This window comes from Athene cunicularia, unplaced genomic scaffold (genome assembly GCF_003259725.1).
Source record: "Athene cunicularia isolate RWA unplaced genomic scaffold, athCun1 SCF_1, whole genome shotgun sequence".
In the NCBI taxonomy this organism is placed as follows: Eukaryota; Metazoa; Chordata; class Aves; order Strigiformes; family Strigidae; genus Athene; species Athene cunicularia.
The window spans coordinates 1039865-1057360 of NW_020799155.1; the positions used below are offsets into that span (position 1 = coordinate 1039865).

At 37.2% G+C, this 17496-nt stretch overlaps 1 protein-coding gene across 1 annotated transcript in view; it reads left to right on the forward strand.

Moving 5' to 3' along the window:
- FREM3 (FRAS1 related extracellular matrix 3) overlaps positions 1 to 17496 on the forward strand; it is a 55370-nt gene that overhangs the window by 10974 nt on the left and 26900 nt on the right. Inside the window, 1 exon segment of the mRNA XM_026866960.1 lies at positions 16315 to 16461. Coding sequence (XP_026722761.1) covers positions 16315 to 16461 — 147 coding nt within the window.

Genomic DNA, 17496 nt, shown 5'->3' on the forward strand with positions numbered 1-17496 from the left:
TTTTTTTTTTTTTTTTTTTTTTTTTTTTTCCCTGGCATATACAAGGCCTGGATGAAGCAGCAAAGATGCTTTGGCAGTTCTGAAGCTGAAGCAGCTTTGAGAGCTACTTGCTCACCTGCCATGCATCTAGTAAGAGAATAGTATTTTTGTTTGTTTTTTTGAGGACATTCTCAACTAAAAGAAAGAGTCCTGAGCCTCATATCATGTTGATACTACTCCACTGACCCTGTTTCTTCTAATAATAACAGCATATGACACCTAGAATTTAGATGAGTTTTGACTGGGACTGAACTGTTAATTTCAAGAATTTTAAGAAATTAAAGGTGGGTGCTAAAAAGTAGTTCTAGTGTTGTGCCACTGTGAAAGAGATTAAAACCAGGGCTCTGTACATCTTGAAAACACTCTCAAACAGTATCTATTTTATCAGCATCACAACAAGGTCTGCTTCTGAAGAAGTCAGCTGAGAGGGAGTTTTGGCCGATGTTATGGCTTTTCAGAAATTACTTTTCAGTCCTATAAGTTTGCTAGATTTAAACAGTAATACAGACTTTTAGGAAAAAGTACTTGATTTCTTTCCTGGCTTTTCATGGAAGTCCTAAATGCTTTAGCTGCAGCTAAATTCATTTTGGAGTGTGATCTTTGATATTCCACTAAAAGCTTTTAAAACCTTAATGGTGAAATGCTGGGGTTTCCACCCCAAGCCCCAAATGAAGGTTGACATACGGGTGATTCCCACAGTCATTCACAAAGGAGTAGTGAGTTTACCTTTAGGCTTCTCTCCAGGGTGGGGCTGGCCCTGCAGGGAGAGCCACTGGGTAAATGAGCCCCAGGTGTCCTGCTTTAAGTAAACAAAGCTCAGGTGTCCCACTGAGGAGATAAAAGCTGGGACCACTTGCAGGTGGAGTGGAGTGTGTGCCTGTGTGCTTTGCCGAGTTCCCTGTTGGGGCAGGATCTCCTGATTCCCTGGAACTGGGCTCCAGTCAGGGCTGGCTCTTGTAAATATGGGCTGTGCAGAGATTCAGTATGTGGCTTCCTTGGTCTTATGTATTTGGCTTGTTGACTCGGTTGTCTCCCATCCTTTCTATGGGAAACTGCATGTCACCATTTATTCCACCCATTGTTGGTTGTGTGGTGGTGTTGTTGGGGTCAGTGGGATTGATGTTGATTATGTATAATCTGACTGACTTGTTTGTACACCCAGTGCTCGCCCATGCACTGACCCTTTTGTGTCAAATACAGTTTGGTTATTGGTTCATCTTTATGCTGGCTGTGTCCTTTATGCTAGGCCTAATAATTGGCAAAACAAACGGTGAAAGCTAAACTGTGAAATATTAATTATGTTCATCATTATTTGAGTATATTGAAGGAATTTAAAAGGCAATAAAGAGACTTTTGCAGCCTAGAGCACAAACTTTCTCACACTGTTTTCTTGTCAGTGCAGTGGTTGTCCCAGTGTAACTTACTGGGATTCAGATAAAACTAAAATTTCCCAGGATGTTTGCACTGAATACAGTGAATAGCGTTAAATCTTGAATTTGTTAAGTAGCTGGGGTCGTCTGCACAGCTATGTTCACATAGTGCCTGAGTTAATTGTTGGGGCAAGGAGGGTAGCTAGGCTTTTGCCTTCGTTGGTCTTCATCTGACCACCCAATTATGCGTGTTTAAAGGTACACATTGAGAACTGCTCCTGAACACTCCTATTTCATTTGTCAAAAACATTTTCATGCTTGTTTTAAGTTAAATACCATATTTAAACCTTCATACTAGCATATGCATCTGTGAAGATATATGTTAATAGAAAAGGAAATTGTCTTAAAAATGTCTTAAGGAGTGCAGTATAGAAAAACTAAACAAATGCATAGGAAATTGGCAAGCTTTAAGGTTCATTTCTTTGTACATAAGGATTTCATGGCCGACTACTTGTTTTTAATCATGCAAAACACAGTACAGAGAAGTCTTAACTTTTCAAAATCATGTGTATTAAATAATTTCTAGCTGGTATCTTTTCACTGAACTAAAGATTAAGATAAAATGAATTCTTAAAAAAAAAACCAAACAAAACCCAAGTATCTTCTTGTTTATATAGTAATTGTACTGAAACCTACTGTCCTGGCTTCAGCCAGGATAGAGTTAACTTTCCTTGGGCTGGGAGGGAGCACAGCTGGAGGGCCGGGTCTGGATTGGTCAAACCACCACACTTACATCTTGCCCTTTAAAATCCATGGTAAAAAAAAAAAAAAAAAAAGTTTTTTTTTTTTTCCTCTTTCCTTAGCAAATACATTTATCACCTGTGGTAGCCCAATGCCTCTTCCAGTCATTTTGCAAAGATTTAACTGCTTTCTTTGAACAGCCCACAAGTCTGATTTTCACTTAACTTGTTTTGCCAGTTTACATGGCATTACTGTGTTAAGCAGAATATCAGATCAATTTCTGTGGGTTTCGTATAACTATTGCAGGGATTATTAGAGCTTCAGGCTTCATAAATAAATAATTTTCCTGAGGGTTACCCAAGAATGTAAGAAATATGTGGATTCTACAAATACAATACTACAAATACAGTTCTACAAAGATTCAAAATCTTCACACTTGTTTAAAGCATGGCTTCAAGCATATAATGTATTAATATGTTCTCCATGTGTTTCTCTCAACACCTACATAAGCTCAAGTAAATGGAACTATGGTAATTTCCCACCCCCTATTTTTTGCACTCAGAGCATGTAGACAGAGTTATTAAAGATCAGCTCTCATATGTTACTGCTATAACTTGCTCAAGTGTTGAAACCCTCTGATTGGGTTGTCTGTCCACATCACACTACTTCAGCGGGCTTGACTAATTTGGTGGTTCCTACGGAAGTTTCAGTTCGTCTGTTTTGTTCTTTTCATAGGTTGGTTGGTTCAGTGTTTGCAATAGAAGGGTTCACCAAGAATGGTATTAAAAGCTTTAAAGCAAAATCTTCATTTTCTTGCTAGCACTAACTTAAATCAAAACCAGAATATCTTGTCTGCACCAGAACATAGTTTTTCTTAGTTCTCTTGTTTTTACTACAAGGCTCTTTCTCTGTCCTTTTAGCCATAAGACAAAATTTAAAAGAACATGAGAGAGAACAGGAGTGAGAAAGAAGGAAGGCTATAGGAAAGGAGAAGTCCATGGGATGGCTCTGTCTTGCAATTTGTCTACAAACACTGATTAGAATTTCTTCATGTCTCAATATGTTTAAATCAGACAATTTTAGCCTAAGAAATTTAAAATATAACATTAATAGACATTTAGGAACTTCTATAACTTACTGTTGAAATTAACCTATCTTTAGACCACCTTTTTTCTTTTTTTTTAATTAAATTTATGCATTTTCCTTCGTTTCCCATTACTGATGAGTTAATGTGTTCCATAGCTGTTTTGTTGTAACTATAATGTGATAACAGAATTCTTTGGGGTTTGCTTGAATGTGTATGGGTAAACAGGCATGCACATCTTTTAGTCTCTGATGTGTTCAGCCTGCTGTTATGAGGTATGTAAAACATATCAGGGAGGTTTTTGTATATGAGGCAGCTGACACGTCATTGCTCCAAAAAGGTAATAGAAGTTGAATGGAAACTAAAGCAAAACACAGTTTCCACAGTCAGCTGACGTTGTATTGTTAACGTGTGGCAGCAGATAAGTTCTTCCTGGATGGCATGATAAGATTTTTCTTTTTAGGAGAAAGTCAGTGATGTAGGTCAACTCCTTGGACAACAAAGTTAGTCTCTTTTCATCTGCTTACCTGACATCTTTGGTAATACTGGATTTCAGTTCCCCTAAAAATAGTGAGTAACTATTACTCAAACCTATCACTTAAGGAGGATTGTTTTCCAGATTAGGACGTACTTAAAGGATGTCATTTTCTAGTGCCACTGAAATTGATGACTTGATGGACAATGGTGTTTCTTCCTGAAGACCTGACATGCCTTAGGCAGTTTTCTGTCTTCCTCTGGTTCTTTCAAATCCCAGATTTTTTTCTTCTACATGACTTTTAGCAACTCTTCTTTATCTCATTCCTTCTTTTCATATGTTATGTATCAGTAAGCTCTGCAGAAATAAATTCATCTACAGTCTCTGTGTTCATGTGGCTCTGTGATTTGTCTTTCTGATGTCTTTGACAGCATATTTCTGTTCCATAAATGTTGTTAGTGGTGGGAAATTTAAGTATGAGGATTAAATGTGCATTCAAAATATGATTGTCTCCTAGTTTAACCTGTTGTAATTAGAGAGGGCTGTAATTCACTTAACTGGTGCACCATCTGAATACATAGATGGCCAATTAGGAATTGAAGTATAGATTCAAAGTGCAAAATCTGAATACAGAGGGCATTTATAAATAACACAGAGTTAATTTAACTTTAAAATGTATTTTTATGTGCTTTTCTATTGTGTATTGATCAGGCCATTTAGATGTGTGATACGTTCAGGAAAGCATGGTTATTCCTTTCCCTGTCACTATCCAGGAGTTAGGGAAAAAATAAAGAAGATATAAATCTGTTCCATATAATATGTCTGTCTCAAAATAAAAATTTATTTGCTCTGCTGAACATGCATCTCCTATAGTACTGAAAAAGTTTGTAGGATAGTGTGGGATTCAGTTTCAGATGTTTGGAACTCAAACTGAATTATGCAAAATGGAAATTGAAATAGTGACAAATTGCAAACTTGTTATCTGGTTTCACCTAAACTTCCTTGAAGTTCATTGTCAGAATCAGCACAGAGCTTCTCAGTATTATCCAATTTGATATCTGAGTCTAATATTTTCCATTTGTTTCAGCCTGTTATCAGTTCTAAAGTCAGCTATTCTGAAACACTAGAAAATGCATTTCAGTATTGTTATTCATCTGTAAAAAAATTAATTGAAGGTATTTTAATTAAGAGAATATGCAGACCAGATGTTGCTCAAAGCAGTATCTTCCAAAGGAAGTTATAAGGGGGTTGTGTACCCAGAGGCAAGTCTCTGAGTCCCCAAAACTTGTGATGGGCACAGCTGCTTCATTGATAGCAATTGCCTTGATGAAGGGGATCTCAGATTCTCCTTCGTTAGCTTCATCTTCCATGTAGACAGAGGGAAAAGACATTGTGCTCTTCCTAAGGCAAGGCCTTGTCCCATCTGACTGATCATTGCTTGGATGAGGAGGAGGAGTGCAGGATTTTCTCCTTTCCAGTGCTGTGACCAGGATAATACTTCTTAAGGTATTTGACTTCTCATGTGTCATTTGAACTTACCTGGCACCAGTGACGAGATCAAACTTTCCAAGGTCAGCCATGCTCCTCTCCATTACTGTGGCTTGTGCCCTTCTTACCCAGTATGTCTTTAACTTTGTTATGCAGGAAATGGCTCCACAGGTCAGCAACCATCGCATTAGCCTTATCTAGGAAAGAAACACCTCTGAAGTTAGGCGGCTGCTTTCATCAGTGTTGTAGAGGTTTATGACATTTCTTTGCGGTTGCAGATAAGTGGTGAATAAAATATTCTTATTATTCTCAGGTAGCAAAGCTCTTTCTCACTTCTCAAAGGTACTGTCTGTTGTTCAGCCTCAGCCTCTACCTCGTAATGGCAATTTACGAAGCCTTCCCTAATGACTGCCTGTAGTATCAACTGTGTTGCCTGGTTTTGGCATGTTGATGTAATTTGGGGAATTATGAAGGCCATAACTTCCCAAGACAACCATCATGCTTATGAAACCTGCAGATTCAAACTATAGATCAGTCAGCTGCCTCTTGCTGGAACACTTTAAGGTCAAACTACAACACAGATGTCTTGCACTGATCCTTGATTTACAATACCTCCAAGGTCTCTCTGTGAAGCCTCAGCTTTTTCAGGGACCTGAAATGTCAAGCGTATTAAAGTATGTTGTAAGAGAGCATTGATTCAGGGGAGGAACTTAATTTATGGTTAAAGTTACCATTTGCATTATGTATGCGTAGTTTTATCTCATATTAGCACACATTGAAAGTTACCTTTTGGAAAATGTAGAGGCTTTCTATTTATAAAGAAAGCTCTGCACTTCTGAGTTATGATTAGCCTAAGATAATTGCATCCTTTGTGCACTGAACATGTGTGTTGTCAGTCATGATGTTATTTTTGCACAGGGAATGGTAAACTTGGTAATATATCTTCCCTCTCTAATTAATTTGACGGTTATGAAACGTAATGCATTTTGGCACTGACAATGTAACAGCATAACTGAAATTATATTTTGTTCAGGACAGAGTATGCAGGAGTATTGGGTAGAATGAATGTATCCATTGATCTTTCCCCCTGCTTTCTCCTGAAGGAGCCAGACAGGTTCAAAGAATTGTTCTCTGAGACAGGGATTGCATTTTTAACTGTGTGAAGAGTGCCGTTTGAAGAACAAACACACAAAGAACAGCCTTTTTTAAGATAGTCATGTATATCCACTCAGCTGTATATATCTATCTACATCACTTTGATCTCGTCCCAGCATAGTGAACAAAATAAGCTTCTTCATGTAATCAGGCAGTTCAAACAATAGTAGTCTACCTCAAAATCAGGACTGGGGTTCACTTGAAAGAATTATGGAGTTTTCTTCCAATCCAGGTAGTAAATTTTGAATTTTTATGTTCTGTAAGATTACAGTGCATAGTCAGTTCATCATAGTTACCATGACTGGAATATGATGCTATACTTTTTATTAAATCTGGTCAGTGTGAGGCATCAGATAACTTTGTTGTTGTTATATGCTAGCACAGTCATAGGCAGTGACTAAGCTGTTGGGGAAAGAGACAGCAAGTTCAGGTGATGTCACTGTCAGGTTAGACATTCCTTTTGGATTAATTTCATTATAGCAAAATGGATAGGGGATAGTTTAAGACCAGATCCAAAGATTTTCTCTGCTGAGTAATGTAGTTTCTAGGACAGAAGTTTAAAGACTATTTTTAAAAAACCAAATGTGCACTAGTTAATCTGCAGTTATTTAATAATCTTTTCTGCAGATTCAAAGATTAGCATAAAGGAAATACATGCCAAATGAGTACATTCATAGGTAGAAGATATCATTCTCCTTTGGGTACCACATGCAGTAATTCAGTCATCAATTTTTCTTCAGTGGCAATTATTTATTTGGCAGTTTGGCTCTTCTTAGATTTTCAGCAGTCATCTCCTCATTTCAACCTGCTCCGTGACTAAATGACATTGGCATCATTTGTTTGCCATGTCATGAAATTGCTGTTAAGCTTTCTTTACTGTGATGCAGTGTGTAAGTAATGAGAAAGCTCCTACCAAGTTTAATTTATTTGCTTCATTAGCTCTGTGAGCAGAAAAGAGTGAGGTTGTATTCAGAAGCTTTCATTTCTGTTTTGGGTACCTGCTTTACCTTCCTTTACACAGGCTTGCCTAGAGAATATCCTGGCCAAGTGTGGTAACATGAACACCGTTCACAGTGCTCCAGTGCTTCTCTTTATTGTCTCCAAAATGTAATTATATAAAAATTATCCTTCTTTTGAGATACAGTAAGCATGCTTCTTCAGGCAACCCAGATGGCACTCCCTTTTGAGGATATCAAAGGACTGGGTGTATGGGCAAGCAGCCTTCATGTGTGAAGAAATTAAAACTGTCACTGAGTTACAGGGGCAGAAAATCAAGAGGAAAGGAGGCAGAGGCAGTCATCACTTCTTGTAATGCCGATCCTTGTTAGACAGATACTGATTTCTATCAGGTTTCTGGAGAGGCTCTAGGTTATCACCCTGTTGTGGAACTTCAGCCAGTGTGGCTGGAGGGTTCAAGGAAACCTTTTTGCCACCATCTGTCCTCATCTACAGGTCTTACTATGGCTCTGCTAAACAGCCACATGGCAATGATCTTTAAGACTAGGCAGGCATTTCACCAGGGAGTAAAAGGGAAGGCCTCTGAAGCATGAAAGGAACATGTCTTATGTTTCTGTGGTACCTCTTGACACCACCCCAGAATTTAGACAGGTGTCTATGGAGCCTGCTGACCAGTCTTTCTACTGTCATTTATGGTTTGTTACTTCCTGTATTAATTTCCCTTGGCTGCGCTGTACTGCCATCCATAAAGCACTTTTATCATACTGCCCTTTAAAAAGCTTAGAGTCTGTAAGGCACTTACATTCTCATGATAAAAGAATCATTGCTAAAAATCATATTCCATATATTGTTCTCACAATATTTTAGTGATTTGGCAGATCATTTGTGTAAGTAATCAGACATGACAGCTTGCAAATGGATTGATAGCTGTTTGAAACAAATGATACTGAGGAATTAGATCAGATGTATTAGGTTGGATTAGGATCAAAGCCCAGGCAGAGCATATGTGAGACCATGACTGGGTAAGAAAACTTCTAATGAAGAATTTATCACATATGTCTTGTTGGTTTATCAGTTTGAATAGCTTGCAGAACTCTTGAATGTGTGTGTTATTGTGAAGATCTGGTGCAATAGACTTTGGTGTATGGATAGCTTGTAAACTGAATACTGCACAATTTAAACTAATTAGATGAATTTTTTGATGTTGCTTCTTCTACAGTGGCAGGTAGTTTCTCTAACTTAAACATGGAAATGAAGGTGATTCCTTGGAATATACTTCTCAATATAATTAATGAAAAAAAGGATGGTGGTGGAAGAACAAATTCCCACACGACTTCTTTCGGGCCAAATACAGTCCAGAAAAGCAGAGGCTTTAGTATTAGCTTTACCTACAAACATTTTTCAAGGAACACTCATCATGTTTTGCAGACAGTGTACTTTTTTAATAGTCTTCTGCATAATAAAAATCCAAGAACCATCCAGAGCAAACAAGTGACAAGGAAGTTCTTGGTTTCCTTTTTTGATGAAGATTTATTTTTTTTTTTCTGGCACATAAATGGTTAGCTAAAAATTATTTTTTTCTGCTTGTTCAAATTAATGTGAAAAATTACTTGAAGAGCTCACTCTTAGCTTCTCTCAGGAACACGTTCCAGGTTTTTAGTTTTTTTGTTGTTAACTTCACGATTCTGATGTTCTTTTACTCCTCATGTGCTTTTCTCTCTCCTTTCTTTTTGGTTGGTTTATTTGGTTTGGGGTGTGGCTTGTTGGTTTTTGGGGTTTTTTTTTGGCCCTCTGAGTCTAGCTAGAAAATGCCTATTTCCCATCTGTCTTGTATATATCTTGTTGGACCATAGGCCTGATTTCAGAGTAGTTTGTTGTTGTTTGAGCTGCCTGGTTACATGAAGAAGATTAATTTGTTCTTAAATTAAATGAGGAGTAGGAGTTAGACTTAACTCATAACAAGCAGAGTATGTAAAACTATGTATATGATGACCTATAAAAAAATTTATTGTATCTCTGTAATGATATAAAGTTGCTCTCAGGAACCACTGGAGATTCCTTGGATAGTGATAAGGAGTGTATTTGTGTCTTCATAACACACATCCTTCTGCTGTACTTCAGTCTCTGCCTCATCTCCCCTTCTTGAACCCTCCACTTTTAAATTTTCCATCCCTTTCTAAAAAGAGGAATGTTTCTAAGTAGAATGTGTCGTGGCTAGACTGCAGTTATCCATGACTGAGGCTGTTAGAAAAACAGACAAAAATTAGACAAGCCTGTGATACAAAACTTTTCTCCTTATTTTTTCTTCTGATTGTACTACTAAATGCTATTAAATGCAACTCCCCTCTACCAACAAACCCAATTTATTTAGAAGTGCAGTGATGATGGTTTTTTGCAAGTACCAAGTTCCCTTTTTCCAGAACAAAAATTCTTTGGCTTCTCGTGAACTCCTATAGTGGAAAACATTTATAGTTTCTGGAGCAGCAGTAAGTTTGTTTGCGAGCTGCTTTTACCATCTGATCTCTTACAGCATGTTCATATATTGGAAAAACTCTGAGAATTTGGAAGGCCTAGGTGATGGAAAACACCTTCCCAACCATGCAGGCTAAACCATGCTCCTCCATGCTAATACAGCAAATTGGAGCATGGCTTTTGTGTTCCACATTGGCATGGATGAACAGTGTGTGATGATGGCTTCCACCAGATAAACAGTTTTAGTATAGAATCATGTAGTGCAGCAAAGTATGTAATTGTGAGGCTTTAAGGACATTTTTTTTCTCTTGAGTTAATGGCTTCCAGAAAGCGAAACTGTAGACTATAGAGATACGGAGTAAATGACAAATTTTGAGAAGGATACAATACTTGATTTAGGTGGAGGATGATAGAGTCTGGGTAAATATTACTAATTCATGATAAAACCAGGCCAAAGCAACTAAGGAAAAGAACACGCGTAAAAACAGTGGAGCCACAAATGAAGTAATGTTCTTTTGTGATCGAGAATATGGGAGCAGATCATATAAAATGCATCGAGTTTTTGTTATATCGAGTTCTGGAATGGGAGTGGGGAAGGGAGGGCAAGCAAAGGCAAGAATGGGGTATGACTTTTGGTCTCCTGCAGTACAGGCTCGCCTCATGTTTCACTGTAGGCACTGGCTTATCGTTCTCAAATTACAAATCATTTAGTCAACTTCCAGGTCTCTTGGAATTCGGGAGGATGAAAATCCTCATAATTAGGTTAGATTTAAAAGCAGAAGACAAGGTAATTCAACCCGTGCATGCCAACCCTCCAACACAAGCTGCAATAATGAAAGTGGCTCCAATGCGTTATGAACAACAGCATGCCTGTTCCTTTAACCCTTGCTGTCCAACCACATCAAACAAAAATCTTGAGTATAAGCAGCTTTATGTAGATTCATTAAGGCGTCAAAATTTCTTGATAACTGAAATCAGGCATGAGTTATAAAAGACCTATTAAATACTGATTTAATGTAACAGTCTTGACTGTAGTGCAGTACTGCTGTTTTATATTTGTGCGCTCAAAATGATCAGGTGTACTCTCTTGTCACCTAATTTTGGTAGTGCTCTTTTCCAATACCTAACATTTTTTCTTATTTTTGACTTGCATATGCTTAAAAAAACGTGTGATACTATACAGCAGCCACTTTTGATATGTATTCTGCATTTTGTGTTTAGGTGTTTTTTTAAAAAAGTGATGTTATAGCTTGCTTACTCTTTGTTTTTATTTGTTTTTTCTTCAAAATCAACTCTAGTGTCTTTTGAAATGTTGGCATGTCCTTAAAATGGAATTTGTTATAATCGGACTTAAGGTATTTGGAAGACCAGAGTGATGCATTTTCTTTAGAAAGATATTTCACCAATAATTTAACGTTTCTTTAGATTTTCTTTTAGCTCAGATAAAAGTGGCTGCTTAGAATAGACCACTGAAAAAAGTGGGGGTTTTCTAGGTCAATAGCCTGTGCTTCTTATTTCAGTTCTTGAGACATTCAGGAGAAGAAAATCTGCTAATTATGTCAGAAGTAAAGACAAATAACTAATCCTTTTTTACATCTTATAATTTTGAAATTTGTGCTTATTGTATTAATGTTATAGAAACAATTTATAGAAATAAAAAAAAGTATTTTTAGGAACAGCAAGTCCATTTCTGAATTTTCAGTCTGAGGTTATTGCTGGCTGTTTGTTTATTTATTTAAAGTTTCTTGGAAAATATTTCTGAGAGAACAAAGTTTTCTTGAGTCTAGTAGTATGCCTGCCTGCTGCTTCTGAGTAGCACGTTAGACCTGTGTATGCCAGCAAAGAAGGAAGATAAAAGAAGATTAGGGATTAATGGCAGCTGTTTTAGCCAGTCTGCTCAGAACAGTGACTTGTTCCTTCTGAGCCAGAATGCTTGCTCATTACAAATACCAGACTGTGAATATTCCCTCATTATAATACAGCCTGATATTGTGGTACACACAAACAAAAAAACACCAAACGAAAAATGACCAAAACCCTTTCTAAGTGCATCTCTGTAAATACAGGGGGAAATGAGAAGTCAGGGCAGGGGAGGTGTTTTGCTTTGTTGTGTCTTTTCAGTTTTTTTTTTTTTTTCTCGGAGCATGACTTCTCTGAAAAATTAACTCCTTGAGCCATAGTACAAGATTAATTTTGTTTGCAAAAAGGAAAACTGCCTAGTTTCCACCAAACTCTACATTTCTTGACCTGCTGTCTGTCCCTTGCCCAAGAATTTTTGGAGATTTTTGGGTGGTAGGGGTATGAGTGCCCATTTGCGACTTTGCCACCTCTTGATTTTTTTTTTTAGCTAAAATTACAGATTAATTCAGATTTTTTCCCTCTTCATCTCCCTTTTTAGCTTTTCCAACATTTGGAACTATTTCCCTCTTATGTATATTTACTTTCTGTTTCTGAGCTGGTAGGTTTTCTTCTTTCTTCCTTCCGTGCTTCTCCAACTTTTCATTCCTTTTATTTCCTTCACCGTTTATTCCCCTGAACTGCTTTCTGTCTTTCTGATCCCTTTCAGTAAATTTTAGCTATCCAGCAAATCAAAACCAACTGCAAATATGCTTCCATCCACAGAGCAGCTGTTGTAAAGAAACATAACTTCACTTGAAGGAATTGATAGAAACACTGCCAACCACCCAAGCTAAACTGACATCTGCGATGGTGGTCGGATGGACTTTTCACCAGAGCAAAAAGAAAGTGTCCTGCCATTTGGATTATTAATGTACTATTCTTTACTAATTTAGAACTGCTGGATAAAAATTTATGCTGTCTGAGAGGGGTACAGAAAGAAAAACTATGTTTCAGAGCCTGCAGGACCCATGTGCCAAGCACATGGCCAATTTTTACCTCCTTGTATTAATCTAGTCTTTTTCCTCAAAATCTAATAACACTTGGCATGACATCAACCCTTGCTTTAGTGGTAATAAAACCAAGAAAGCAGTAACTATGGTAGTATTTTTAGGAAAACACCAAAAATGGAGGGCTCTTTTTTTATGAACCTCAGGAGGTTTTTATGAAATTTTCTTTTACAAGAGAAAACCAGTTCTGGCTTTGTTTCATTTATGGAGCTGATGGTATGAGACATCCCTTGAAGGCTTCCCTCTTTGGCCAGGAAAAGGCTGATGGACTGGGCACTGAAACATTTAGGGGCCTTATTAATTACAACATCTTGCTGGAGTACTCCATTTATCGTAACTGCAGATCTAGTTTCATACTGGCCTGTTTTTAAGATATGGTTTGTTGTCATTTGCAGTGTTCTCTGTTTCTCTGAAAAATGCAAATGTAAAATATTTAATATAAAATATTTAATGTGAATGCTTAATTTTTCCAGCAGTTGCCCCTGCATATATATTCTTCCTGAAAACTGCAAAATGGGAAGATTTTACAGCTTCTGATGCATACGCAAGTAATCTAAGGAATTTGTGGTTTAGTTAGAAAATAGAGGTATTATGTGTATATTTGAAACACACTTCAAAGAATAAAGTTCTTCTGCTTATAATTTTTAAAGTAGAAGTACTAAATCCTCAACGTAAAGAATGCATTCCTTAGACTACACTTTATTATAATCTCTTAAAAATGACAGAAAAATGTATTACTTTAAAAATTGAACTGCCTCCTGCTCTAGCCTTTTCCCAGTTCTGAAATAAGGAATGGGTGAAGTTGCAAGGGGATAAACAAGTGTTGAACCTTGTATTAATATTGTGTATAGTACGAGTTCCTCAGCTATCTGCTTTTCACTGAAATTAAGCAGCCCAAGGTTGGGAACCTGCTGTTGGAAGTGCACCTACAGAATGAGATGTCTGTTTGGAAAGGGGGAAAAAAATTCTCTAGGAGTATGAATGGGTATCTTTGTGTGTTAAAAGATGGGGACAAAGGATGTTGAGACATTTATCTTTTAGGATGCAGAGTTCTGTGATATTCCCAGTAGTAAGAAATTATGTGAGTCTACTTTGAGCCTACTTTAAGCCTACAGTGTTTGGGTTCTGGTTTGGGGATCATTTTGTTTAATGCAGGAGTTCACAAAGAGCCAGGTATTGAGTTCAGTTGGATGTGATATACATACCTCTGAAAAGTGATGTGTACCTGTAGCTCTCTTGGTCTCTGATCTTTTCTGGTGATGATGAAAGTAAAAGGTATTTTCTAGCGATTCATAGCGGCTGCTTTGTATCATCAGTTCCAGCAGTCAGTCATCAGATCCTGTGGTCACACTGTGCTGAGCTGGCCAACGCTATAGGTTAACATATGCAATACGCTTTTGTTTCCCCACAGTGTTTCTCAACAAATTTTTTGCATGTACTGCACCTAACAATAACAGTTTTGTGTGTGTGTGTGTGTGTTAGTTTTCCAGCAACATTATGTTGTGACTAAATGGTTGGAGATAGTTGTATCATAGATTAGTCTTCCTGAAACCCTTCCTGCTCTAGTAGTAGGAGCAGGCATTTGTGAAAGAAATTATCTGTAGAATACCTGAAGAACAATTAATATGTCTTTGCTAAACAGCCATATATTATGGTATTTTTATCTATACATATATGTGTATTTTGTATGTATGCCTGCGGAGGCTGTATAGGTTTTCTGTGTGTGTAGGAGGGCTTTGTAGGGCAAATGGATGACAAAGATGTTGGTACTTGTGACTGGAAACAAGAGCAGAAGTGGTCCCATCACATCTGGTTTTAGCACTGTATAGATCTACATAGCAGTTCACCAGTAATTTCACGCCTGAGAACTAGCTTTTGACTGCATTTGTTGACTAGTAAGACATTGACTGGTTTATCATTAATTGATTTTTGAATTTTATTTTTTTTTTCTTGTTGTGAACCTTTTCATTGGTTTTGGTTTTAATGTAGCCTTAAGTCAGAGCTTCCCTTTGTTTCCAATCCTTCATTTCTAGGCTGATAAATCTTTGTTAATTTGGAGCACAGCATGTTCAGTCTTATTTGTAAGAAAATTGGGGGGCGGGGGGGGAAACCAAAACATTGACATCTGTCAAGAGATAAAAGTTGTGAAACAGTTACTAGGAAAGATGTCTAGTAGAAACATAATGATCATGCTGAAAAGCATTTTTTTCAGCAGAAATAATGTAATTCTTTGGGATGTTTCTAGGATTTAAAAAAAAAAAAGCCTTTCTATTTTCTATAATGGTGTAGACACCAAGAAGCACATGTGAATTATGCTTTCAGAGGTCTTTTTTCCAGCCTATGTACAGCAATACAGTGTAAGCCAAAGCAGCAGCCAAACGGATAAATAGTTTTCTGAAAATATTCCAGTTAATAAATAGGTTTAGGCTTCAGTTTGCAACTAAGGTGATTTTTCAGAAATCTCTTTTCTTCAATTTATTTTTTTTTCACAAACTTGCTGAATGACTTGCGGTTTTTGATCAAATACATGATTAATTGCAAGTTGTAACTACTTAAAACATCTCAAAATTATTCCAGGTTCGTAGGTTTTACCCAACTGTAACCTCACTAATTACTGGAATTACTTGCAATGTATAATCTAGGGTTGCTTCCATTTATCAGGAGAAGCCTATGGTGGACTTCGCCCTACACTTTTTAAGAGCCTGAGGCAAATCTCATAAAGATAATGTTAGTATCATTTCCAACATTAAAGCAAATGAGAATTATGTGGTGATTTTTTATTAGATGTCAATTGGGTACTAATAGAGGATTAGATCCTTTAATCCAAAAGTTTCGGTGCTTATTTTATCCAGTGCTGCGTTAGTTAGTTGATCTCATGTTGTCACCCTTCCGTGATGAAAGTACATAATTATAGAGCAAAATGTGATTATTTAAAAAAATTATTTTAAAAGGAAAATGTTAACATAATTTTTAACAACAAAAAAAAATGCTAGCAGTTTACAATTTTTAAAATAACTACTGTTTTTAATAAATTATTTTTTCTGAAATCAAAGAATAGAAGCTTAGTCACAATTTCCAAATGTTTTTGCACAATGTATCAATACATAATTCATGATATGGTATGTTCCTTATGTGATGCTACGTGTTGCCTGCATTTACTAGGAGATGCTGAATTTAGCTTGTGCTCATGTTTGACGTTGATGGGCACGTACTAGCACTATTAAAAAGAGTCGGTAATGCGAGACTACCATGTGAGACCCACCTAAAACCTCCCAGATATTTCTTTTCAGAGCTTAATCCCACTCCTGACAGAAATAAACTTTGCAGAAGTAATATTTGAGAGTTAATAGGTAGCTTAATTAGGTAGCTGGTCTGTTAAGACACAGGCTGTGATCCCTGACCTAGCCTCCAGCCTTTTGGAAGATGTGCCTGTCAGCTCTGGAATGTCTGGGAGAGTGGACCATTGTGGTTCATGTGATGCACCTCTGTCCCTCATATCTGCAGGTGAAAAAGCAGGCTGGCTCTGTTCTGAGGTGATACAAATACACTTAAGCAATGACCTTGGGGAATTCTAGTTGTGTTTTGCAAGCTAGATGTAGTTTTCAGGCTACTTTTTCTGTGACCCAGGGGGAAATAAGTTAAAGAGCCAGCCATTTCGACTGAACTGGGCTTGGATTTCACTGGAGAAGTAGAACTACGTTGTCAATGAGAACTCCAAATATCTGGAGGTGACCATCAGACGCAGAGGATATCTGCAAAAAACCTCTTTTATCAGTAAGTAAATCTTTAATGTTTGGAGCTTCTTGCAGCAGGAAAGGCAGCTGTTACGTTAAGGAGTGATACCATATCTTCTTGTTCCTCTGTTTACATAATAAATGCCAAATAATGAGAATAACAGTATAGATCTTTACTGCTCAGACTTGGTTACGCGTTTCATTTTTCACTGCTGACACCAAGAAATCCGAGTGAATATGTATATTAGTAGATATAAGAACGAATCTATATAATGAACTTCTGTTTGCCCAGTGTCTGTTTCCTGAAAGTCACTTGTCAGACAACAAAACAGAAATTGGGATACTATTTGTCAGGTGGATACATTTTGTAAATCATTAACTTTTATAAGAAAACAAATAAGTTCTTGAAGTAGCTGGTCTCTGCTTGTAGAACCAATTTGTGGAGAAGTTTATTAAACTCACTTTACAAGGGCAGCGTTATGCTGGCCTTTTGCTATGAGAAAATCCAAAAGCTACTAGAAATTCTCAAAGGGTTGTCTGCTAGCAGGGGTGACAGATGTAGAGCACACTAACATTATGAGTGTGCTATTATGGGATAGTAGAGTACCCAGTTGTGACAGTTCTGCAAAGTAGGAATCACAGAAATCTTTGCACCAATGGAGCGACTCAAGGAGCGCTGAGCAGAAAGGTATTTTTCTCCCTTTTTCTCCCTGATTTAAAAATAAGCAAAAGGAAAAAAGTTCCAGGTTTTTCATCATTTGAACCCATGCATGAAAATATTTGCTTTGTGCAACACAAATATATCTGACTGTCATCTGACAGTTAATTAAATCAGGCATTTAAAATCTAAACAGTTGTAGAATAGAACACTGGTGAGATTTTAGGAATGATTTAGGAATTAAATCATTTAGGAATGATTTCACACTCCTCAACCTTCAGAAGCTCTTTGCTAGCCATCAGATTCTCCCTCAAACACAGAGGCCGTTGACTTTAGAAGGATTAATCATTCTCAACTGGGGAGGTAAGGTGACTTGTAATTGCTGGTGTTGAACCTTAGTATAAAGATGCTCATATA